This window comes from Heloderma suspectum, chromosome 4 (genome assembly GCF_057233095.1).
Source record: "Heloderma suspectum isolate Gila_16-S chromosome 4, 16-S_ref, whole genome shotgun sequence".
Classification (NCBI taxonomy): Eukaryota; Metazoa; Chordata; class Lepidosauria; order Squamata; family Helodermatidae; genus Heloderma; species Heloderma suspectum.
The window spans coordinates 38,676,766-38,701,683 of record NC_139461.1 but is presented as its reverse complement, the minus strand read 5'-3'; the positions used below and the strand labels follow the sequence as shown (position 1 = coordinate 38,701,683).

Here is a 24,918-nt window from a genome sequence, read left to right as displayed (position 1 = left end):
TAATGCTTTTGGCTTAAAAAAAAAAAAAGAACAGAACTTAAAGAGCTTTTGTGGGGCACAAAAGCATTCAGTGGTTTCTGTATCGGCATATAATGATTAACCACACAGATCAATGAAAGCATTGAACTGGTATTTTTAGGGATTGAAAAATTGCCTCTTGCCAACACTAAGAAAGAAATAAAACATGGAAAGTTCTGTTAGCAGACTAACCTCTCATCAGTCTTGCATGCTGTAGATAGATAGATAGATAGATAGATAGATATTGAATATTTGAAGCGGCTTATTTAGTATTGACCACAAATATTCAGGGAAATGAATGCAACCTGGCAGAAAGATGGCCTAGAAATCCAGAAGTGTTCGCTATCTGCCTAGTACACCACAGGGCAACAGCAGATGGACAGCACAAATACAGTTTGTAAACCAAGGACTGGATGCAGTCCGTGGGCCACCAGTTTGCCATTGGGCTACTCTGTGCTCTAGAGCAGCCTTCCCAAACCAAGTGCCTTCCAGATGTGTTGGACTACAACCACCATTATGCTGAGTGGGGATGATGAGAGTTATAGTCCAACATATCTGGAGGACACTGCTCTATAGTTTCCCAGCTGCATAGAGATAAATTCAGTGGTGCGCCTGCTGTGGCTTCTCATCAGGGTCAGGGGGGACCCTTTCCCCTATTTTGAGAAGCCAAGTTTGCATAGTGCTAATTAGCTGGCCCTTTTCTCAGTCAGGAAGCCATAATGGAAATCATGGGGAGTGGGAGTGATATGTGTGTGCATGTGGGTGTGTTTTGCTGTTCTTAAATAATCAAGAATTGGATCATAGACTTTTATTGTTAAAATACAGGAAGAGTTATGCTGAGAGGAACCTTTTCAGAAATCCCAGTAGTCTAGGCAAGATGCCAGCTGCACTGAGAAATCCCCAGTGGATGACTTTGAATGGCTATTCTCTAGCAGCAGAGGCTGCCTTGGTGTCTAGCTGCAAAAAATATTGCAATATCTAGCTGCAAGAAGGAGGTCTAAGGAAGGGGTTTCTCTTCCTGAGGCAATGATGTATGAGTATGTTTCTCTGCCAAGTGACTCATCCTCCTTCATCAGAACTCTGTAAAGATTATTACCTGTAACATGAAGAGTTATGGTGAATACTTCCCATGTTACGGAACTGAATTCTTCATCCCTGCTTCAGATTTTCATGCCTGCTGCTGAAATTGCTGTAGCTTCAAAACTTAAAAGAGCCCTTCAGCATTTGATTCATCCTATATAAATAACTTGTTATTTTATACTGTAACTGCTGTGTTGCAGTCTATACACAAAACTGGTGCAGTGTAGTGCTTAAGAGTGGGAACGATGAACCAGGAAGTCACTAGTTAGCCCACCTGGGGTTACAGTCTGGCCCTCCAGGGTTCCCCTGATGGCCAAGGCCCCTTCCTCTCCCTCCCCCTTTCTTTCTCAACCACCAGTCATCTGGTGGGTTCTCAGCTTTTGTGCAGTTTTTTCCCCTTTCTAAAAGGTTGAAATGTCTCTCCTAAAGCTTAGTTAAGGGGCCGCAGTGGCTTAGTGGTTAAGATGCTGAACTGCAGACTGGAAGGTCGGCAGGACAGCAGTTCGAGACCCGAGTGCCACGTGACGGAGTGAGCTCCCGTCTTCAGTCCCAGCTTCTGCCAACCTAGCAGTTCGAAAGCAAGAAATTGCAAGTAGATAAATAGGTACCGCCTCGGCGGGAAAGGTAGCAGCGTTCCGCGCACCTCGGTGTTCAGTCATGCCGGCCACATGACCACGGAAGCGTCTTCGGACAGCGCTGGCTCTTCGGCTTAGAAACGGGGATGAGCACCGCACCCTAGAGTTGGACACGACTGGTTGGGGACACCTTTACCTTTACCTTTTTAAAGCTTAGTTACTGGCAGGAAGAGTTTTATAGCCAAAGCTAAAATCTGCTGGTGATTTGATGCCACCCTTTGCCTTTGACCCCACCCACCACTGGAATGCAGCCCCCGAGAGCTTCTTCAAAATGGACTATGCCCCTTTGGCTGTAACAGGTTCAGCACCCCTGCACTTGGTGGCCCTCAGCAAGCCACAGTTTCCTGAGCTGCTGCTGTACATGTGCAATATGGGAGTAATAATACTGCGCCACCTTACAGGGCTGTTGAAAATAATTGCTGAAATAATGAATGTGAATTCCTTTGAACACAGTACATGAATACTGGAACGCAATATATAAATACTACTGATATTACACAAATACAGGATTGTTATCATAATAGTCTACACATAAAATAACAAATTCTTTTGAGTTCTCCTAGCGGCTGTGAGTATTTTCTGTGTTTCAGTCTGGGAAATTTTGGGGAGTATTTTGGCCTATCAACATTGTTTCTGCTCTGGTAATAGTGACTGGATTGTAGCATTCTTTAGATGGTCATAGTTCTCAAAATGTGCTCTGTGGACCAATAGTTTTCTGAGAGCACTATTCAGGTGGTACGTGGAAAGGTTGTGGAACAGTTCAGAACATCTGTACTTGGCCCCGCACTTGACTGATATTTTTTTCGATGGAGGTCAAAGCCATTTTGACCAGGGCCAGATGATCAAACAAGTTAACAAGACTCTGGTAGAGGGCCCATGATTTTCATCGCTGATGCAGCCTACTATTTCTTCTCCTAACTATTTACAAGTTAAAGGGGCTCTTCTCAGTGGCCTGCCCTAAGGCCCATAATTTTCATAATATGGCACTGATTTTGACAATAACGAGAGTGATGAAGGAAAAAGATTATTTTTCTTTATACTTAAACTAGAAGCAAAACACGCTTCTTTTCTAAATTGATATCTCTCTGCTACATTACATACATAGCTTTTATTGGTTGCATTTTGTCTGCTGTGCATGTGTGGTTTTCATTGGAGGTACTTTGTCAGCTAGCCTGTGTTCATTAAACACAATTCATCTAGCCTACAAGTATTTTCTAAATTGCTCACGATCTGTCAGCTGTGTGTTAGTAAGGGTTTCATTGCATGGAGTTAACCATGAAAGAGGGCAAAGTTTGTTTCCATACGGAACATGATACAAATACATAAGAACATAAGAAGATCCGTGCTGAATCAGACCAAGGGCCCATCTAGTCCAGCATTCTGTTCACACAGTGCCCAACCAGCTGTTGACCAGGAACCCATAAGCAGGGCATAAGCACAACAGCACCCTCCCACCCATGTTCCCCAGCAACTGGTACACATAGGCTCACTGCCTCTGGTACTGGAAGTAGCACATAACCATCAGGACTAGTAGCCATTGATAGCCTTTTCCTCCAGGAATTTGTCCAGCCCCCTTTTAAAGCCATCCAAATTGGTGGCCATCACTACTTCCTGTGGTAGCGAGTTCTATAGTTTAACTATGCGCTGTATGAAAGACTTCCTTTTATCTGTCCTGAATCTCCAACCAATCAGCTTCATGGGATGATCCCGGGTTCTAGTATTTTGAGAGAGGGAGAAAAATGTCTCCCTATCCACATTCTCCACACCATGCATAATTTTGTACACCTCTGTCATGTGTCTCCTTACCCTCCTTTTTCCCCAAGTGAATACAAATTTGTAGTTGTTAATTTGGGGGGGGCAGGGGGAGAGAAATTTTAAGGATCTAAACAATTGTAATTACGTTTATAGCCATGCCTATCCCACCCTGCAGTTGTGCCATTGCTTGTAGCCTCTGAGCTCATATTTCTATCATCATTGGAAAATATTGGCTGTACCAGAATCCAGTGCGCTTTCAAAATGCTAACCTTTGTCAGTGTTAGTAAGTAGGATAGTAGTCAGTCGCCCAAAAAATGAATCTCTGGTTGAAAATAGGAGATTTGAAAAAGAAATCAACACTTAATTGCGCTAAAGCTGACAACCATTACACCCGTCTTCAGATCTTTTCTCACAAAAGCAGCCACACCCTTGGCATTATAAAGGCAAGACTACACTTATTAAAATATGAGTTATGTATTTGCTTTGATTTGTAGAACAAAAATAAGTTTCTTAGGGAGCAATCCTACCGGGATAGGTGGCCGCTTCTGAACTTGGAGGCGACCGCCTATCCAATGCAGAGCAGAAAAAGCGTGGAGGGGATTGTCCCCTCTGCATTTCAACCACCCTGCATTTGCAGCTAAACAGCTGATTTTGGCTGTCTAGCTGTGGGAAGTTGAAGCGTGGGAAGCAGCAGCTGGACGACGCGTTGGCTGTATCGTACCAGTTTTCCGACTTCCCCAGCATGCCCCCAGGAACGCCCCGTTTTCGCCGCTCTGTGTTTCTCTTGCTGACTAGCGGCCATCGGATTGCGCCTTTAAGTAGCCTGTTGAGATTCCTAACAATTTTCAAGTAGTCCATGAAACAGAGTTTGAGAATTGCTGCTCTATAAGCAACAGGAGAAGGAATTATTGGAATGGGCAACATTTTGTTGTTATGGTACAAACAGATAATCTTTTTTGTGCACCTCCTGCTGGAATATTGTGAAATCTAATTTGTGTTTCAATTTAAGTTCCTAGTCCTCATGTTCCTGGAAATTTTAGAATGTGAAAGCAGAAATTCAGAAGATGAAGTGAACTATATGCTAGCTAAATTTCAAGTTCTAGGGGAAATTATTTGTTCTGTGTGACTCTAATGTCATTTGTTTCCTGTACCAAAGAAATATTGAAAATAAAATATATTAAGGGTGTAATCCTATGCATGTTTAGACAGAAAAAGGCCCATGGCTGACTGGGGAATGCTAGGAGTTGTAAGACTTGTTTCTGTCTAAACATACATAGGATCACACCCTTCCTTAATATGAAGGAGTTAGTTTATTTATATAAAAATTTGTATCCAGCCCCTTTGTCCCAGAAATGGGATCTCAAGGGCAGCTAACAATCAAAATAAAACAGTATAAAACCAGCTGGAACAAACCACATGTGGATAAAATCAAAGAAATCCAATAGCAACAAAATCTTACAGAAACAAAACTAAATGGTAACTCAATAAAATCCCAGTGAAAAGAACATTTTTACCTTCTTATGAAAGACAGGGAGAGAGGGGCTCAACTGGATTTCCTGAAGCAGAACGTTTCAGGGCCTGGGTTCTGTCCTGGAGAAGGCCCTCTGCCACATGCCTACCCACCTTGCCCTGTTAGGGGTGGGACTTTGAGAACGACCTCCCCTGATCATCACACAGTGATCATATGGAAAGAAGTGGTCTTTTAGACATCCTGATCCCAAACCATTTAGGGTTTTAAAGGTTCACACAAGCATTCTGAAACATATTGGGAGCCTGTGTAGAGGGTACAAAATTGGTGTTAAATTGTTTCAGGCCCTGGCTTATGTGAGCAACCTAGTTAACTGCATTCTGTATGAAGTTTCTTAGCACTGTCCAAAGCAGCAGCACATAGCAATCCTGTGTCCTGTGCTTATTGAACCTCCTCTTCTCCTCCAGCCTGTCCATCTGTACTAACTGTAGCTACAACTAGCCCTGTGTCCAGCACTTGTATTCCACAGTAACGAAGAGAGAAAAATAAAGCAACCCTTTCCCCGCCCCACCAGCCACCCCAGTGTGTTTTTCACCTAGAGCTGTGCAGATGAGTGGGCATAGCTGCTAATCAGCAGAAGGATGTGAGGCTGTTCCCTTCAGCTGCAGGGTGACTGGCAACTGTGCTTGCTAGGAAGGAACTGATCTAGCTCCTGTGGATTAACTGCCTAAATAAATCATCACCTCTAATCAATGGTACCATTGTGCTGTGGAAAGACACTGAAAAAAATAGATTAGAGGGGAAGATAAAATGCCATTTGTGGATAGTACAGTTACGGCCTTCCCTGGGTGTGGGTAGTACAGTTACGGCCTTCCCTGGGTGTGGGTAGTACAGTTACGGCCTTCCCTGGGTGGTCACGATGGCCTACTGATCGCCTTTCTTATCCTTGGCCACTTCTCAGTTCTTGGCAGTAATTCCCCAGATGATTCACAGCCTCAGAACAATAAGTATATGGACAAGAACATTTCTGTCGCATGAATAAATACTATTTTTTTTCTGGGTTCAGCTATGTTCCCATTTCCTCTGTTTCAGAAAACTCTTGGGAGTTACCTTTCTCTTTCACCATAAGTGCTATTTACTTGTGCAGCATTTCATTAACTACACTAGATCAGGGGTGCACAAGCTTTTGGGTCCCTAGGGCTGCATTGGGCAGTGCCGGGGGCTGCACGTGTGCACCCATAAGCTCACAAATACACTTGCCAGCCTGGGGTTGGAAGATAAAGGAAGGGTTTCTCTTGCTAGCACTAGCGAAGAAACCCCTTCCTTATATCAGATCTCTCAGCAGAGATCAGAGATAAAGAAGGGCTTCCCTTGAAGGCAGTAGCAAGGGAACCCTGAGGCGGTGCTGCTGCAATTTTTTTTGGTGGTGTCAGATTCAGGGATCTGGCAGGCCACATATGGGCTGCACCTTTTGCACCCCTTTACTAGATGTTCAAGGCAGTCAGACATGATTCCTTGAAGTAAGCTATTGCACTTCTTCAAGTTAAAGATCTGAGAATTCATAGTTTTCACAAAGCATCCAAAGCAAGTGATACCAGCACATCTGCTGTATGCTTTTAAGCTTTTCTTGAAAAATGATGAGGAAGCTAGGTCCAACATTGGGTGACATCCAGTTGTGTTCATCCACCCCTCAAATTGCCTCAGCTGGTAGAGTGGATTCCCCTTGCAGCCCCAAATCTGCTTTGACTGGTCAAGGGGGTGGTCAGGAGAAGATTTTGGGCATAGGTGGTGGGCTGCAGGGGAGAAGAGAGGACAGGGAAGTTCTGTTGCACAAGTGGACTTCTGCTTGTGCAACATTGGATGTAGCCTATATTACTTTTCATATCATTCCATTGAAGCAGCACATTGGAAAGATGACTCCAGAAGTGAAAGTCCACCTGGGTTTTCCCAGAAAGGTCCATGGCTAGGCCTTGTTAGAATTTCCAAAAGCTTGTATTTGATGAAAACTATGGTCAGGAGCCAGAAAATGATAGAAGTAATTCTGGGAGCCCAAGGAGGGATGCTAGGTTCCTTTTTGTTCGATAGCAGTCCCCCAAGTTGTTTTGAAACTGAAGAGAGTTTCAAAAACTGTTTGATAGGATGTGGAGGTTAACTGTTCAAAGGCCTCCACACTGGGCATGTGGAGACCTTTGGGTGAGATTGAGATACGTCATGGTTCAATTATCGTACTGCCAAAATGTAACTTACGCTAAACTGGGCTCTATAAGCTACAGGAAGAACTAGTTTATTGCTTCTGAAAGTAATTTTCAGTAGAGACTGATCTTTAAAAAAGTTAATAAAACAAGAAAGCTCTAGGGCAAAGTACTTCCTACTTTAATTACAGCTTTTTCAAACTCAATTTAATAATATGGCCTAGTTCACTTCTAAAAACATGGTTAAGTGATAAAGATCTCATCTATTAGTCTGTGCTTTATCTCATTTTCTTATGTCTATTAATAAAGAACTCTGCAGCTAACTGTAGTCTTTATAGGAAAATCTAATTCAGTTTATCAGTACTTCTAAAACACTTGATACTGCTTTGTTTCTGTATTTTGTTTTTAAAGGGAGTGACTCAGATTGACAATGATCTAAAGGCGAGGGCATCAGCATACAATAGCCTGAAAGGAACCCTTCAGAACCTGGAAAGGAAGAATGCGTGAGTTGCCTCGGGTGGTCCATAATGCAATCTAAGATCAGTCTGATCAGTGGGATATTTTCAGTATGACTTCTGATCTGTGAAATAATACATTTGTCATGCAGGAAGCAGCAGGCTACTTCACCTTTGAATTCAAGCACAAAAACTCATGGTTTGGATGGAGGGGGAATACCAAACAAGACTTTTTCCTCTGGCCAAGATCCAAAGAAATGTACCCAAGGGAGCTTTGGACATGTACATTTTAAAGAATAGCCACATAGCAGCAGACCACATGTGAAACTTGAGAAAGGAGTCCGTGGAAGCAAAAAAATCCTGCTAAGTGTTATCCACGCCTTATGGGCCTGCCTAAGTCCACATCTTAGCCTATACACAAAGGTAGCCTTCTCTTAGGAAAGTAGTAAGACAACACTTCTTTAAATGTTGTCTTTGCTTTATAGATAGAGGCATCTACCCTTTTAAAATAAGATTCCCCCAAACTATTAGTTTGGTAGAATCACAGAGTTGGAAGGCACCTCAAAGGCCATCTAATCCAAACCCCTGCCAATTCTGGAAATCCACCACTACAGCATCCCTGATAGGTAGCCATCCAGCCACTCCAGCTTAAAAACCTGTAATGTAGGAGAGTCCACCACCTTGTGAGGCATTCAGTTCTGCTGCCGAACAGCTTGTACCATCAGGAAGTTCTTCTTAATGTGTAAATCCTTTTTCTTGCCATTTGGATTCATTGGTTTGGGCCCTTCCCTCTGGAGCAACAGGAAACACATTTGCTCCATCATCTACATGACATGTATTTGAAGATGGCTATCATATCACCTTTTAATGATCTCTTCTCCAGGCAAAACATACCCTAGTGTGGTGTAGCGGTTAGAGTGTTGGATTGGGACTTGGGAGATTTGGGTTCTAGTCCACATTCAGCCATGACATTCACTGGATGACTTTGGGCCAGTCAGTGACTCTCAACCTAATCTACCTCACAGGGTTGTTGGGATAAAATTGAGAGAAGGATCATGTAAGCCACCTTGGGTTTCTTGGAGGAAAAAAGGCAGGATATAGATGTAATAATAAATAAAACTCTTTCAACCTTTCCCCATAAGACTTAATCTCCAGCCCTCTCACCATCTTTGTTGCCTTCCTCTGGACACATTCCAATTTGTTCAAAGGCAGTAACTTTTAATTAAAAGATTAAGAAGAAAAAAGAAGCCTGCCTCCCTAAAATCAAAGATTTTATTTATTTTGATTGATTTATTATATATCTATACCGCCCAATAGCAGAAGCTCTCTATATGTGCTCTTTTTGTAACATCTTGCTTGATGAAGAGATCTGGGGATCTCAAAATCTTGCACGTTTCTTGAGAACTTTGAGTTGACTTACTAAAGATACTATACTATACGAGTTTCACAAATTATATGTGTATCTCTCATCTAAAACTGCACAACTGTCTCTTGAAATTTTGGATGGTGGTATACATAAATTGTGTAAATAGCAAATTGTCACCATCATTTGGAAAGGTAACTAAATCTTGATAGATAAAGTAAATGTAACTAAATCTTGATAGATCTACTATAAATTTGTATTGATCAGCTGAGTATTACTTTGCAGTCCCAAAATTTTTGCACAAACCCACATTTGTATCAATGTTACCTTCCCAAAGCAAATCTGAGCTACAGAAGATTGCCTCTTGTATATATCAATTACTTCAGGAAGACTTTAGAAAATTTAGCTATTCACCACCAAAAGTAACATCATTCATACTAAATTTAAGTCTAGAGTTTTACACTTACTTCCTGATTTTCTTGTTCTTTGACAGGGGGAGTTTGCTAACGAGAAGTCTGGCTGAAATTGTAAAGAAAGATGATTTTGTACTTGATTCTGAATACTTGATTACGTTGTTAGTGGTTGTACCAAAGTAAGTCAAGCTCCTGATCTCCAAAATTGGATTCACAGAAATATAAATAAAGGAATGAGAAGGAATCTAACATGAGGGAGAAAGTTCTTACAGCATTATTTGTTCATTGAAACTGATATGTTAGGATTGAATTGTCACATATGCTAATGAAAGGCATAGGTGAGAATGTGCAATCACTGCTAAAAGTTGCAGCTTTGATTTTACCATGGGTGAGTTTGCATGACACGACAACCCACTCTGCGAAATAAGCTACACAGTGTGGGTTGTTGTTGGAACAACCCACAGGGGGTGTTCGGAGGATCGCAGGGGAAAAAGAAGCCATTGTGGCTTCTCCCCCTTCCCCTGTGCATCCCATTGTTTACATAATTACCTGCGCTGCAGCACAGGTTGGCGAGTTACGTTAATGTGGTGGGGTGAGGGTGGCTTCGTACCCACCCTGCAACCCCTACTGCACATCATGGGTTGTAGGGTGGGTACAAAGCCACTCCTGCCGCACTGCGCACCAGGTTAACATGACACGCCAACCCGCACTGCAGCGTGAGTAATTACGTAAACATAGGGGCAGGGGAAGAAGCCATGATGGCATATTTCCCCCCCAGTGATTGTCCAAACCCAGACACAGTGAGTCTGACAGACGATCAGGTTTATCGTGGGTTTCCCCCCATCCTTCTCCCTCAGTCATCCAGCTGGCTCTGACATGTATCCCAGGGGATTTGTCAGGAGAACCCATCTTGTCTGCTGCCAATTCCTCCTCTGGGGAATCCATACTGATTCCTGCAGGGCAGCTTGTTTTAGGGATTGTTGTACCCATGATGGATTGGTGTGTCGTCCAAACCCAGCATTGCCAACCCATCATGGGTTGCAGCCATCAGCAAGCACAACATGATGGGTTGTCATGTCGTGCAGACCCAGATAGTATCTCCGTTTCAGCAAAGTCAGTTTGGAATTAGTCATTCATTGTTCCTCATGTAAGTGGAAGCATTCCTACTAGTGCAGCAAGATCTGCCCACTTAAAATGAAGTCAGCCGAGTGTGATTTTTCCCCCTCAAGCTTTAAGAAATTCTTATTGATTTGCAGTAGCTTATTTAAGTGCTAGCTTGTAAATTAGATTTAGCAAAGTAAGTTGACACTTTGCTTCTTAGGACTTCATTTATCTTCTTTGCCCTAACTCTCCACACCTTACCCTGCAATCTTAGAAGAGTATTAGCAGCCCTAATAAACCAGACTGTTTTCTTTATAATAATGTTGTAATCAAAGGAAATTGTATTGAGGATCCAGAATTGCTGGAAGAATGCCAATGTCCCTTTGAAAGTTGTTAGTTTTTAAAAAAAAAAAAAACTGGAAAGTTCTGCTAAAAGAAACATTCCCTTTGAAAAAGGAGGACATTTTAAGGTTGTAAGAAAGCTGAGCAGAAATGAAATAGCAAGAATTGGTTCACACATAACACTAACCATGGTTTATTTAACCCATATTTGTTGCCCTACCCATGGTTTGTCAGGCAGACTATCAAAGCAACTGTAGTTTGGTTTCTCAGTCCCTGAGATTTTTTGTACTGCTCCTGCCTGCCACCTCTGTAGCCTAACAAACAACCCACAGTTCTGGGTTTGCACATGATGACAACCCATGGTTTAAACAACACAGAGTCCAGAACCCAGGAACAAACCATGGGTTCCCTTTCTGGGTTGTTTGTGATTAACAAACTATGGTTTGTTAGTATGGCTGCATTAACACATTATGACAACTCTGAATTCAACAACCATGGCTTAGAGTTATGTGTGAACCAGTCCAGTGTTCAGTGTTGAGTTTAGCTTCTTACATAATTAGATGTACGGAATGTTCTAGATAAAGTTCTATACCACTCTTCCAAAAGCTAAGGATGATAAGAACTGTTAAACAGAATATAACTTTTTGTTTCTGTATGATTTAAATACTAAATTGCACCCCATGAGTGGTTTACCCTAGTTATTGAATGCCAGTTCAAACAGGAAAGTGCTTTAGGAAGATATTTGGACTTCTAGTGCAAATTTATGCATTTTTACTTAAGAGTAAATGCCATTGAACTCAGGGGGACTTATTTCAAAGTAGGTGTGCATAGAATTGCTGTAAGGAAAGATGGGCATTTCGAGTTTGAGCTTTAATACAGAAGCTATTATGTATCTCATGAAAACCAGCTGTTTTTTCCTCAACAGTAAAACCAAAGTACAAAACCACAATAGGTACAATTCTGTAGGAACAACTTCCGTGAAAGTCCAGGATCAGTAGTATGGTCTAAAAAAGGGGTGGACAACTTGTGGCCCTCTTGATGGACTGTAATTCCCATCATCCTTCACCTTTGGTTATTCTGGCTAGGGCTGATGCAGTCCAATAACATCTGAAGGGCCACAAGTTGTCCACTCCTGATCTAAAAGCTGTAATTGAGAACTTAATCCACCTACTGTAAGTCTTCAGTGGTATGTACATTTCCTTAGGAGTAAGTCCCTTGAATTCAGTGGGAATTATTACTGAATTAAAATGAATAGGATGGTTCTGTAAAACTGTTCTCTAACTACACATTTGACTCACAGCTGTGTGTGTGATAGGCGGTCTGTTTGGAAGCATACGTGCTGAAAGGCATAGAGGTTAAGCACATCTGGAAAACATTTGTATGTCTGAAAAGAGTTCATCTGTGCAAGTTTTCTCTTCCTAATCTTCTGGTTGGAGTGAGTCATTCCTAGAGATGCTGAAGTGTAGCTGATCTCTGAGAAGCCAAAAATAAATGAATAAACATGCAGTATCCTGTGTGTACATAGGGGCTTTTCATGCACTCATTCCTTCATCAGCTCCTTTTACAGGTCCCTGAACAGTAGGGACCTGCCACAGCAACATCTGATGCAGTGTGATGATCTGTAGGTGGAAAGGAAAATGGGCAGCTTCTCTGTGCACACCTGGGAATACTTGGAGCATGCACCAGAGGGCTCTTTGGATGCTGTCCTGGTAGTGAATAGTCATGCAGATACTAGTGTTGTTACAGTGGTGAAAGGAACTTTGTGCCTCTCCCCCAGGTTTAAGGCAGTAAATTATAACTTTTCTCTTTTTAGGATAAGTTATAATGATTGGATGAAGCAGTATGAAACCTTGACGGATATGATTGTCCCACGATCCAGCAAGTAAGTTTTATTTCAGTTTTCATATCCCTTTTAACATGTTAATAAAATTAGAAATAGACTGGGTTACAAACCAAAACAAAATGAAATAGGGAAAACAAGTTTTAAGGACTCAGCTTGTCCAACACTTCAAATATTTTCTTTCTCTCTCTCTCTCTCTCTGAAAACCAGTTCTCTTTTAGAATTTCTCCCTCCTCCCTGCTACATGGCTTTGGGTCTGATCATTCTACCCAAGCTGTATCTCTATACAATGAGTAAAAGTGCTACCCTATATACAAATATACTTGAGTGTAGGGAAATTGTAATGTGTGGCATGGCCCTTAGTTCTCTGTTGGTGTGGAGAGTGGTCTACAAGTTGGGCTTACCTCCTCCCATCAGCTCAAGTAGCAAGAAAGGCATGTGATCAGTTTTTTGTAACTTCTTCATCGCTTCCTATTCCATGATTAGCTTCTTCCCCAATTATTTCCTGCCTAAGCTCAAGAGCACACACGGTTTTCTTCTCTCACTTAGAGAAGCATTCTTCTAGCCTTAAAATGTCCATTCCAACCTGCCTTATCCTAATTCCTTCTCTTGTTTTCCTTTCTTATCCCTCGGAGCCTTGTTTTTTCTCTATCTCTCAACACGCCCCCCCCCACACCTCTTTTTACGGTTCCATTTTCTTCCTTCTGATCCTTCAAGGCTCCCTCAAGGAACAGCTCAGGGGGCAACGCTGTAGGCATGACAACAGTGTATGCAAGGTCTTTTCTGTTCCGGAAAAGACTAAGAAACTGTTTGCTTCTGTATATGGAAAGTGTGGTTTGGTCTCCTCTTGACTCATAAAGTGAGGCTTTGCCGTGATGTTGTCCTGTTTAACATATGAGGCTGATGCATCAGGTAGGGTATAGACGTGAGGGTTAGTCTGACTGCATTGAGCTCCAGCCAGTGGATGTGGTATCTGGATTCCTGAGGGGACCTTGTGCCTTGGGCTACATGACCCATGGAGTGGGGACCTCATCCTCAGAGACTAGCATCTTTAGTGATCAGGACCTTGGGTGGGTCCCTTGAGGTGTGGGATAGGTTGCTGGGACTCAGCCAGCATCTGAATGACTGTCTTGAGTGTTTTCATCAGTGGCACAGTGCAGTGTCATGCTGAAAGGGGTCTAAGTCCCACAGGCGAGGTCTCAGATGAAGTTGTGACCAGAGAACAATGTTCATGCAAGAGGTCATGAAGTCCGGAATGTGAGGTACAGTCATCAGATCTGTCCTGAAGTGGGCTAGGAAAAATCGGAAGACTATGTCATCTTTTGGACTCGCTCTTGGGATAAGAATATATGACCTGTGTGGGTGTCTGTTGTGGCCCCCACATACTGCATCTGGAGAGATGGCTGGAGGTGGCCCCTCTGATGACTGATCACAGTTCTAGAGCCACTCTGGAAGGACAGTATAGTAAGGTGCCCAAAGTGCCCACATCAGATTGAGGATTTGGTGCATTACCTCTTGAAATGTCCCTTGTTTCGTGGCATTAGAGGTACATTTATACCCTCAGATCTCACACTGTAGAAGCAGTGTGTTGCCTGTTGTCAAACTGGGATGTAGTGAGCACCTATAGAGTATCAGTGTTTCCATTATCAGCAAATAAAATCAGAGCCTGGGGCCAAGGGCCACACTGAATCATAAATATTTTCCCCTTTTTCAATTACCTGTTCTTTCCGATGTTATACTCCTTTGTCATGGCCTTTGGCTTGTGCAACAAACGTTGATAATGAATAAATAAATATGTGTTTCACTTCTTATACCCATCTCCTTTCACTTACTAAGCAGATAAAATCAGTGGAACTACTAAAAGCTGTTAACGGTGTTGCAAATTGAAATTAACTTAGTGTCATTGTCATGGACTGGCAGTGCTCTGTTCCATGAGTGGAAGGGAAAATAGGGAAAATAATATGCCCCCGCTCATTTTGCCCTTCCATTCCTGTGGCCTTTCCTGCTGCCATCAGGTGGAAATCTTTATTTCTCTGGCTGCTTCCATCAAACCAGGCTTAAAATTTTCTAGGTCTTGCAAGTACTTTAGGTAGCGTGGGGGTGGGCTGTTAGACAAGGGATGAGTAACCCAACAACAATGACAGAGAGAGAGAGAGAGACTACTAAGTTTCAAATAATAAAGTTTAAATTTTACTGAAGAAAAATATCAATAGGAAAAAGTTTTAAAATCTGAATACACACACCACAAAAAAGCCCACCTGATCAGTAGGGTAATAGAACAACCAGGGGTAAAAGTATCCAGCTAACCTAACTAGACCATGTCCTAATTTTATCCAGGTTCCTTATCCTTACTGTCATTGGTCCAGTTCCAGACTCTGACTTTTTCTTTACTCTAGGACTCTGGGCTTCTTTCCTTTCTCCTCTCTCCGTCTCTGTGTTCCTCCGCCTAGCTTTTATCACTAAAATTAGTTTTTTCTCTCTTCCCCATTCCAACAATCAGGAGGGTAGTTTCTTGTTCATATCCACAATTTCTGTTTCCTGAGTTTAATTTTTTTTCTCTTTTCTCGCTTTTTGTTGAACGTCCAGCTCACTGAGAAAAACATCCTGACTACTATATTCTAACTAAGCTTTTGAGTTCTAACATATTAACCTTTTGGCTGAAACTGACTAGCACACACAAACAAGGTTTAGGACACAATCCTATCTTGATAGTGTAGCAGCCATATCGGGGGTCAGATTAAGTAGCCTCATGCAGTCTCATGCTTCATGTTCTTGCTGAGCTCTTTCTCCTTTGAATATATTGTTGTAAGCTGAGGAGACACAGGAATTCCTTATCTTGTCAAAGGTCATACAATTGTATATCTTGTTCTCTGCTGTTCTCTTCTGTTCTCTCCTTATCATGGCTACCCTATAACCCAGTTCTTGTATTATAAACAATAGTGCTAAGAGAAGAAATGTTGAGGATTGCAACCCCATGCGGGAGGGAGAGGAGGAGCCATTTCATATATGTCACAATGTCTATAAAACCAATGTGCTAATGTAAATCGGGGCTTCTGGCTCTTTGGAAATGATTCCAGCCTTAAGCCCGCGCGTTAAATAAAGAATCTCTTTTTCCTTCACTCCGTGGTCTCTCTGACTCTGGGTTCTGCAACATAAATGGTGCCGTGACTCGGATGTGGCAGGCTCTGAGCCAGACAGGTGGCAGTTGCCTGCTCTTGATCGCCGCACCGGGAAGACGAGCTCGGCGCATGCCTCCCTTTCTTGGCGCCACCGACCTTTTTGTCGAGTGAATGGGAGAAAGCCTGCACCGGGATCGCCCAAACGGCAGCGAGCGGCAAGAGAACCTTGAGAAGCGGAGGAAGGAACTTGAGCCCTGCCTGTATCGCAGCTGCAATTGAGTTGAAACCCACATTGGAAGCCTTCAGGAGAAAGGCAAGTATATGGGAAAAAGAGGGCCCCGCCTTTAGGGAGAAAGGCCACTGGGCAGAAAAAAAGAGGGCCCCGCCTTATGAAGAAGGTCAGTGTTGGTGGTATACGTATACAAAAGAACCTACTCCTTGCGGGTAGAAGGGGGGCCTGATCACACCCCCGAGTGGGCGCCAGTACCCAGCACGCCAGTACTCAGTAGGAAGCTGAGGAAGCTGGGGAAGCCGTTTTCCGCTCTGGTAAAAAGTGGGAAAAGTGGGTGGCAGGGACATATGGATGTAGTGGAGAGATTGATGATTGTGTGAGTGGCTACTGCGGTTTCTGACGCATACCGTTGACCGTCCGGGTGCCCAGGCCAGTAGCAAAGTGCGTGGTGTGAAAAATCCTCTTGTGTCGGCCAGTGAGACCCCTTACTCACTGACCAATTCCCATTCCCTAATTGTGTCTGTCTTCAATTTAGGAGGGAGGCTATGGGTGGTGGGGGAAGCAAACCTTGCACCCCCTTGAGATGTATGTCAAACAAAGAAGGAAAAAGGTTTTTTTAAAAAGATTCAGAATAGAAAGAGAAAACAGCAAAAAGCTCAAGGTCGAGCTGAGAGGAAAAAAAAACAAGATCTGAGGCTGTTAATTAGAAAAATGTTGCAGGACAGTCTGGCTTTTAACAAAGCGTGGGAGCGTGAGAGTGTAAGGCCGAAGAAGTAGCTGTTAGCCTAGCGCGCCGAGAGGGGGGGGGGGGCAGGAAAATTGCCCACAACGTTCTGAGTTGTGCAACATCATCACCTCGCCTAATTGAGATAAAATCCCTAAAAAATGGAAACTGAAAATGAAGACCCAGAAGATGAAGGCAAAATAGAAAATAAAGGTGAAGAATCAGCCCCCAGAGCACAGGCTAGACCCCTCTTCGAGTGAAAAGTGTGCCATAAGACTGTCCCAAAGCAGAATGAAGCGGAAAGACCATGTTGAAGATCTCTGTCAAGGTAACCGTGTTTAGCTTTGAACTGTGTTAGAATTGCATAGAGCCTGTAGCTACTGGCCATCAGCTATATGATTTCTGAAGAGCGTAACCATTAAGCTTTTGCCGTGGGATTCCCTGCAATGAAGAAATCTCACTGATTTGAGTGTCCAGTGTTACACTGCCTAAGTGTGTGTGCTAAAGAGACCGAGAAACCAGACAGCATGTTCCTGGCCAAGCCAAAATCACGCTACTTCCATGCTCCTGAAAGCTGCAATAAACTGTGTAAGCTGGGAGACCCAACCTGATTGAGAAGAAAAGAAGATATTGGAGCAACTGTCTTAAAAAACAATGAGATCTGTGTAGCTGGCTGGCTGACGCTGTCAGTGATGTTACAACTTTAAATTAAGACTGTTTTCCTGTTTGAGACCCCAGCGAAGAAAGCTGACCAGAGTTATTTGTTGCCCCTGCCAAAGCAAAGATTTGGCTGCCCTGTACCTCATCCTGTCCTGTTTTAAGCTTGGGATTTACAAATACAAACAAACTGAGAAGCTTGCCTTTGAAGTCCTGCAAATCACCCCACCGCCTCCACGAAGATTAATGGCTGCCTGAAAAATGCAAGTATAAGGCGATGCCCATCACCCCCCAGCGTCCTGAGTTTCAGCACTCAGTGTTTCAGTGCTTTCGTGTAGCAGGTTAGAAAAAAAAAAAAAAAGACTAAGTTTTTAAAATGTCTGTGAGAGAACCTGACAGAAGTAAAATAAAATTTACAGAGGAGTTGCCCAAGTTAAAGTGTCATGGCTAGAGAGCTGAGCTGTGCCGCTCTGTTTAGACAGAGGCCTTGCTAAAAAGTTAAAGGCCCTTGTCTGTCAGAAGGGGTGTAGGGCCACACTTTCCCTTTTTAAACTAATGCAAAAGTGGAGAGCCTTTGCTGGAAACATCGCATCTTCATTGCCCAGAGCCGTCTCTGTTTGCTTCCATCAATGTCTGGGCTTTTTAGAGACACTCTGCACATGGACTAAAATTTTAAATTGTCAAAGACTTGCCATGGACAGTGCTATGAAGCTTTTGATAAACTTGAACTCTCATCGCTGTGGACCGTGTGTCTGTGTTTGTAGTCAGCTCAGTGTACAGCAGGCTGAGTTTGATCTATAACTTTTAGATTTCCTTCTGCTAAAACTCATGCAGCATAGAGTTGCTGATGCAAAAATGGTGACCTAGAACTCTTTGCATGCGTGGGTATGTCCGTCCCTTAATTTTAATGGGCCCTGAGCTTTCAGCCAGAAGAGCAGTATAATTGCTGGATCTGCTCCATCATGCCTTACCATGCAAAAAGTGTTTTCCATTCATTGTGTTAAATTGCAGAAAAAGTTTGTTGTGTATATTTTATGATTTCTTAAATATCATGAAATATATGTGATATTTGCAAATTAGTGTTAGTTGCAACTCCAAATAATACTAAGTGTGGTTCCCGATGGATAACAAGGAGAAAAGACAGAGGCAAGTAGAAAAGAAGCGTGGCCATAGTTGCCCCCAGGGTAAATTAAAAGCAGCTGATTGTGCCTGGAGCTTATTACCTGGGGTAAAGTAGCCACAATAATGTAATAGTTCTTTAAGATAAAGAAAATGTAACTAGAAGGAGAAGAAGAGCCTATCCCAAATGTGTGTCATTGAGACTAGTGTAAGGCAGAAAGGTTTAAGTAAGTGAGTTTAACTTGAAAAAGACAAATAAAGGGACAAGGCTGGTGCATGGAGCAGAAAGTTTTGTGTAAAAAGTTTGAAACATGATCTGCAATACAGGCAGATCAGCAAAGAAAAAGAAAGCAAAAGAAAGAGAAAAAATTTGTCTTCCCATACTAATAAATAAAAGTGTTATCAAGCACTTTGGGAAGCGAAATTGTTTACAGGAAGCTGTGCCTGAGAACCAAACACTTCTAGCCTATGCTGAAAATGCTTGCTAGTGTTGTGCTGCCTCATGGGTAACATGTATAGTATAAAAACCCATTTAGCCCAATAGCTCGTGGTTTAGAGAAGCTGTCTGATCCAACAATTAAGTACGCCTGTGTGCTGTAAGTTACCCAATAAAGTCTCCTTGTAAATAAATCTCCCCCTCGCTGGAATCCCAAAACACAAGTTGGGCTAGAGCGCCTCACCCAGTATCAAACCCTGCTGTTAAAAGCCATAAAGGCAGGTATAAAGAAGTCAATTAATATGACCAAAGTGTTTAAAGTGCTGCAAGGTGCCACCGAGGCCCCAGAGCGTACTTGGAGCGTCTTTCAGATGCCTATCGCCAGTACACCTCCCTCGACCCAGAGGCCCAAGAAGACGTAAACGAAAAAAGAAAAGAAGAAGACCCGGCAGAGGCAGAAGATTCTTAAAAAAGAACCAGTGTGCCCAGTGTGGACAAGATGGACATTAGTGGCATGAATGCCCAAATAAAATAAATCAAATACACAAAGGAAAAAAACAAAGGGGCCAGAATGGGCGAAGAGGGAGACAGCTTGAGAAGGGCCGTGACATTGACTGTGAGGGGCCGTGACATTGACTTCATAATTGACACTGGAGAAGCATCAAAAGCAATCAAACGTTAGCCTTAAACAAGAAGTCCAAACACTGAGCGAAGTTCTTCAAGCCCAGCGTCGCTTTGTCTTAGAAAATAAGCCCCCAATTCCCATCACAGAAGTTCATCCTTTCCAACCAAGAGTTAAAGTATGAGTTAAAGAGGGAAAAATAACCCTTTGACTCCCAGATGGAGAGGACTGAAAACTGTCATACTTTCCACCCCTGCAGCTATGAAAGCAGCTGGAGTTAAACCCTAGATACATTGGACACGAGTCAAGAGAGCGAGAGGGGGAAAGTAGACTATAAACAGAAATCCTGAAAATCCTTTAAAAATCATTCTGAAAAAGCAGTAAGAAGACTCAGGCTAGACCTTACTGTGGACACACTGGGAGACTGTCCCCCTGCGTATGGTCAGACCTGCAACTGGAGAATTGAAGAAGGGGACTAGACCCTACTGCAGCTTGCCAGGTGAATAGCTGCCCAGCGTACGGTCAGATCCCAAAGAAGATCAAACATGCGTATTGTAGTGTTGTAGTGTTAGTAGTGTTGCATTGTGTTTCCTTAATAAGGTGCAAAAGGGGGGTCTGCCCCTGGAAAAAAAAGTTTGTCCCAGTGATTTGCTGATAATTACTGGCTCCACCTGGCTAACATCACGAAAATAAAACATTTTTGTTTGCCAAGAGGTATACCTGCAAACAGGCTTATTAGCTCTTGCCTAATACCTGTCTGTAGACATCCTGGGAACATTCAAAAAGATACCATGTTAAGAGTTTATGGTGTAAGTTTAACTTATTCCCAAAATGCTAATTGGGGCGTAGTTGCAAAGATCCTACCCCCTACAGAGTTCACTCTATGCACCCCCATCGTTGCTGAAACAAATGCTACGTGTGCACGAATGCTTAATTGTCAAAAATTTTCCAGAAAATATAAAGCTATCCCTGGCCCCCTTCCACTGTAATAAAATTCAAAACATATCTTTTAATAATGCCCACATACTTTTGCCTCATGGATGGTTTTAGACATGTAGTTCCCGCACTTGGTCATTCATTCCTGCCAACTTGTCTAATAACCACCCATGTTGCCTCAGCCGCCAATTGAACTGGTGCCAATTGTTCCCCTGTAGCCCGAGAAAATCCGTCAACGGCAGCCTCGAGCACTCCAACTAACTAAAAATTGTAATAGTCATGTGCAGTTATATTCTGACTCAGAAAAATTGGCCTTAACAATGTCACTAGTTGGGGTTCCAGGTTTAGCCTTGGCTAATAGTCTAGAGATCAACCGGTTAGCTTGCAGCTTAGCCAAAAGCATAAATGCCACCTCACAAGCATTGTCATTGTTAAATAAAGAGTTGCGTGATCTAAGAGGTGCAGTTCTAGAAAATAAAGCTGGTATAGATTACCTCTTCCTTCTTCATCATTTAAGTTGTGAGACACACCAAAAGCTCTGTTGTTTTAACTTAACTGATAATGGCAATGCTGTAGATGAACAGATCAACAAGCTGCACAATATAGTAGCTAACAAAACAATAAGACAAAACAATTAGCTAAATTAGTTAACCCCTTGGCTTCCAGATCTTAGCTAGCTTGAAAGCATTGTTCATCCTAATTCTACCAGTGTTGTTCATAAAGTTCTGTTATGTCTCTGCGTTCCTTGTCTTATGAGCTGTTTAACCAATCTGTTTTATGTCTCAGCTAGTAAAACTGCTGCCCTCTATGCTCTAATAGCCCAACAAAAGGCTAAGTAATATGTATGTCACAAAAAGCTTTGTATGGTTATCAAAAATGCTATAATTGTAATGAAATTATGCATTTAAGGGGGGAATGTAGCAGCCATATCGGGGGTCAGACTAAGTAGCCTCATGCAGTCTCATGCTTCATGTTCTTGCTGAGCTCTTTCTCCTTTGAATATATTGTTGTAAGCTGAGGAGACACAGGAATTCCTTATCTTGTCAAAGGTCATACAATTGTATATCTTGTTCTCTGCTGTTCTCTTCTGTTCTCTCCTTATCATGGCTACCCTATAACCCAGTTCTTGTATTATAAACAATAGTGCTAAGAGAAGAAATGTTGAGGATTGCAACCCCATGCGGGAGGGAGAGGAGGAGCCATTTCATATATGTCACAATGTCTATAAAACCAATGTGCTAATGTAAATCGGGGCTTCTGGCTCTTTGGAAATGATTCCAGCCTTAAGCCCGCGCATTAAATAAAGAATCTCTTTTTCCTTCACTCCGTGGTCTCTCTGACTCTGGGTTCTGCAGCAATAGTAGCCTCCGAAGTCGGAGGCTTCCACATATCCAGTGCAGGGTGGGCGGGGCACAGAGGCGATCCCTGCCTCCATGCTCTGGGCACCCTGCATTTTCCCTAGGTGGATGATTTCTAGACACAGCTTCAGCGAGAGGGAGGGAAGGAGGCCAGGACACACATAGGAAGCTGCATAAAGCAGCTTCCATTGTCTCCTCCCCTCCCTGCCCCTGGGACGGCCTCCTTTTTGCCTTCTCCATGCTCCATTTCCCCACGCAGAGATGTAGTGGTGTGGAGAGAACCACACCGGCTACAAGGGGGCAGGGAGCATGGTTTCTGGGCTCTGAGGTCGGAGCCTAGAAACCAAAATATCCTATCTCCTCTAGACGCTGTCTAGGGGATATAGAATTGTTCCCTTAACTGTATAATATCCTAAACCCAAACTAAATACAAAAATGGAGTATAGTTCTGTTCCTTCACAGTCATTTTCTGAGAGAACATTTAAATTACACGTTTCTGATTTAGTGTAGCTAGCTGTTGCTATGAAGGGCAAAGCTTTGAATGTGAAATGTAACCTGAATACTCCTTCTGCCAAGGATGGTAAAGGTGAGCTGCAATTACTCCTCTGTAATAGAGGTACACTGTCTGTAAGCCTAACATTGTAAACTAGCAGTACATGATGCACAAGCTGCTAAACTGATCTTGCTAGTCTTGAGTTACATCTACAGTTTTTATTGCAGTATGACAGTTCCATTGTTGCTTTTTAGCCTGTGATCTCTGGTATTTTGTCTTTGCAGTGTTCTTTCTGAGGACCAGGATAGTTATCTCTGTAATGTCACCTTGTTCAGGAAGGCAGTGGATGAGTTCAGACACAAAGCCAGAGAAAACAAGTAAGTGGTTCTCCCGTTTGTTTTGCTGCTGCTTAGTAGTTCTACAGCAACCTCAAATTTCCTACTCCTCTTCAATGCAGGTTTATGGTCCGTGACTTTCAGTATAATGAAGAAGAGATGAAGGCAGACAAAGAAGAAATGAACAGGCTGTCTACTGATAAGAAGAAACAGTTTGTAAGTCAAATGAACCTGTATAGTAAATACCATGATAATTCAAACCACGAAATGGTTCTTCCTTCCCTGCCTTTGCTTTTAGGGTTTGTGTGTAAAAAATATATAAAATATTTTGTGATATAAGAACCATTGTACCACCTGCAGAGTGACCAAAACAATTGTAGTTTGAGCTACACTTTCTAGGTGGAATTACTCAGCTCCTATTTTGCTTCAGTTTTCTCTTGCAAGGGGAATTGTGTTCGACTTGTGAAAAGTAGAACAAATGATACAAGGAGGGACTTACAGAGCAGGATAAGAAAGGAGATGGTTAGAGAACACCTACCTGTGCTGAGTGTGTTTAAGTCCCAAAAGCCAGATGAATTTCACCCCAGGGTGCTGAAGGAGCTTGTGGATGTTATTTCGGAGCCACTATCTATAAACTTTGAGAATTCTTGGAGAACAGGTGAGGTGCTGGAAGACTGGAGACAGGCAAATGTCCCTGTCTTCAAAAAGTGGGGAAAGGCAGATTAAAAAACGTGAAGACCAGGCATCCTGACATATCAGGTAGAATTCCAGAACAGCTTATTAAGTGGTTGGTCTGTGAGCATCAGAATGTAATGCATTGATTAGTAGGAGCCAGCATGGGTTTATGAAGAATAAGTAATACCAGGCCAACCTTCCTTTTTGATATAGTCTGATAAATCACAGGAGTGCTAGGGACATAGTATATCGTGATCTCAGCAAGGCATTTGACAAGGTTTCTATATCCTTGTTCACAAGTTGGTAAAATGTGGGCTGGAGATTACTACTACAAGGTAGATCTACAGCTGGTTGAATAACTGTACCTGTACCATTCATTAATGGCTCTGTGTCAAACTGAAGAGAAGTCCTGAGTGGAGTGCCAGAGGGCTTCGTCCTTCTAGGCCTTTTGTTTCTCAACATTTCGATAAATTACTTGAATGAGGATACTGAGGAGGTGCTTACCAAATCTGCAGATGGCACAAAGCTGGGAGGGATAGCCAACACCATGGAAGACAGAATCAGGGTTCAAAATTACCTTGATAGGCCTGACCACTGGGCTGAAACCAAGAAGATAAATTCAGCGAAGATAAATGTAAATGTCAAATCCTGCATTTAGGTACAAAAAATAAAAGACACAAATATTGGATGGGGGAAACCTGGCTTGGCAGCCATAACTGTGAAAAGGATCCAAAGGAGCAATCCTATACATGTTTAGACAGAAAAAAGTTCTATAACTCCCAGGATTCCCCAGGAAGTAGAAAAAAGTAGAACTTTTTTCTGTCTAAACATATATAGGATTGCGCCCTAAGTGTCTTAGTAGATCACAACCTGAACGTGAGCCCAGAGTGCGATGCAGCTGCTAAAAAGCAAATGCAATCTTAGGCTGCATTAACAGAAGCACAGTGTCCAGGTCATGATAAGTAATAGTTACACTCTATTCTGTGCTGGTCAGGAGGCATTTGGAGTACTGTGTCCAATTCTGGGTGCTCCATTTTAAGAGTGAGAACATTGATAAGCTGAAATGTGTCCAGAGGAAGGTGACCGGAATGGTGAGGGCTCTGGAAACCAAGTCCTATGAAGAACAGTTAAAAGATCTGGGTATGCTTAGCCTGGAGAAGGGAAGATTAAGGAGGACATGATAGCAGTCTTCAAATATCTGAAGAGCCATCATGCAGAACATGGAGCAGACTTGTTTTTGGTTACTCCAAGGGGCAGGACCAGTGGGTGGAAATTGCAGGGAAGCAGATTTCAGCTAAACATTAGGTGAAACGTCCTAAGGATAAGAACTGTTCCTCAGTGAAACAGATGCCTCGTGAGATGTTGGGTTCTCCTTAGCTGAAGGTGTTAAGCAGAGGCAGAATGGCCATCTGTCAGGCTTGCTGTAGTTCAGGAATGCACAGCCTACAGTCTGTGGGCCACATGCAGCCCTCGGGCACTCCTGGTACTGCCTGCGGAGCGTGGAGACCCTGGCAGGGTTCGGACGATCAGTGGGGAAAAGAAGCCACTGT

General features: G+C 42.8%; 1 protein-coding gene and 1 long non-coding RNA gene across 3 annotated transcripts in view; one reads left to right on the top strand and one right to left on the bottom strand.

The window, feature by feature from the left end:
- The window catches only part of ATP6V1C1 (ATPase H+ transporting V1 subunit C1), a 44,397-nt gene that overhangs the window by 11,303 nt on the left and 8,176 nt on the right, over nt 1–24,918 (top strand). The window contains exons 6-10 of one of the 2 annotated variants that reach the window (XM_084848974.1): nt 7,560–7,651; nt 9,460–9,558; nt 12,636–12,704; nt 22,643–22,735; nt 22,816–22,909. In XM_084848974.1, the coding sequence (XP_084705100.1) occupies nt 7,560–7,651; nt 9,460–9,558; nt 12,636–12,704; nt 22,643–22,735; nt 22,816–22,909 (447 nt within the window). The remainder of the gene's footprint in view (nt 1–7,559; nt 7,652–9,459; nt 9,559–12,635; nt 12,705–22,642; nt 22,736–22,815; nt 22,910–24,918) is intronic. The other variant, XM_084848976.1, reaches the window with a different exon arrangement.
- LOC146346715 (uncharacterized) lies at nt 7,929–23,991 on the bottom strand. The gene is made up of 4 exons (XR_014790022.1): nt 23,873–23,991; nt 23,232–23,391; nt 12,121–12,295; nt 7,929–11,845 (listed from the first exon to the last, which is right to left on the bottom strand). It is a non-coding gene; the product is annotated as an uncharacterized LOC146346715 (long non-coding RNA).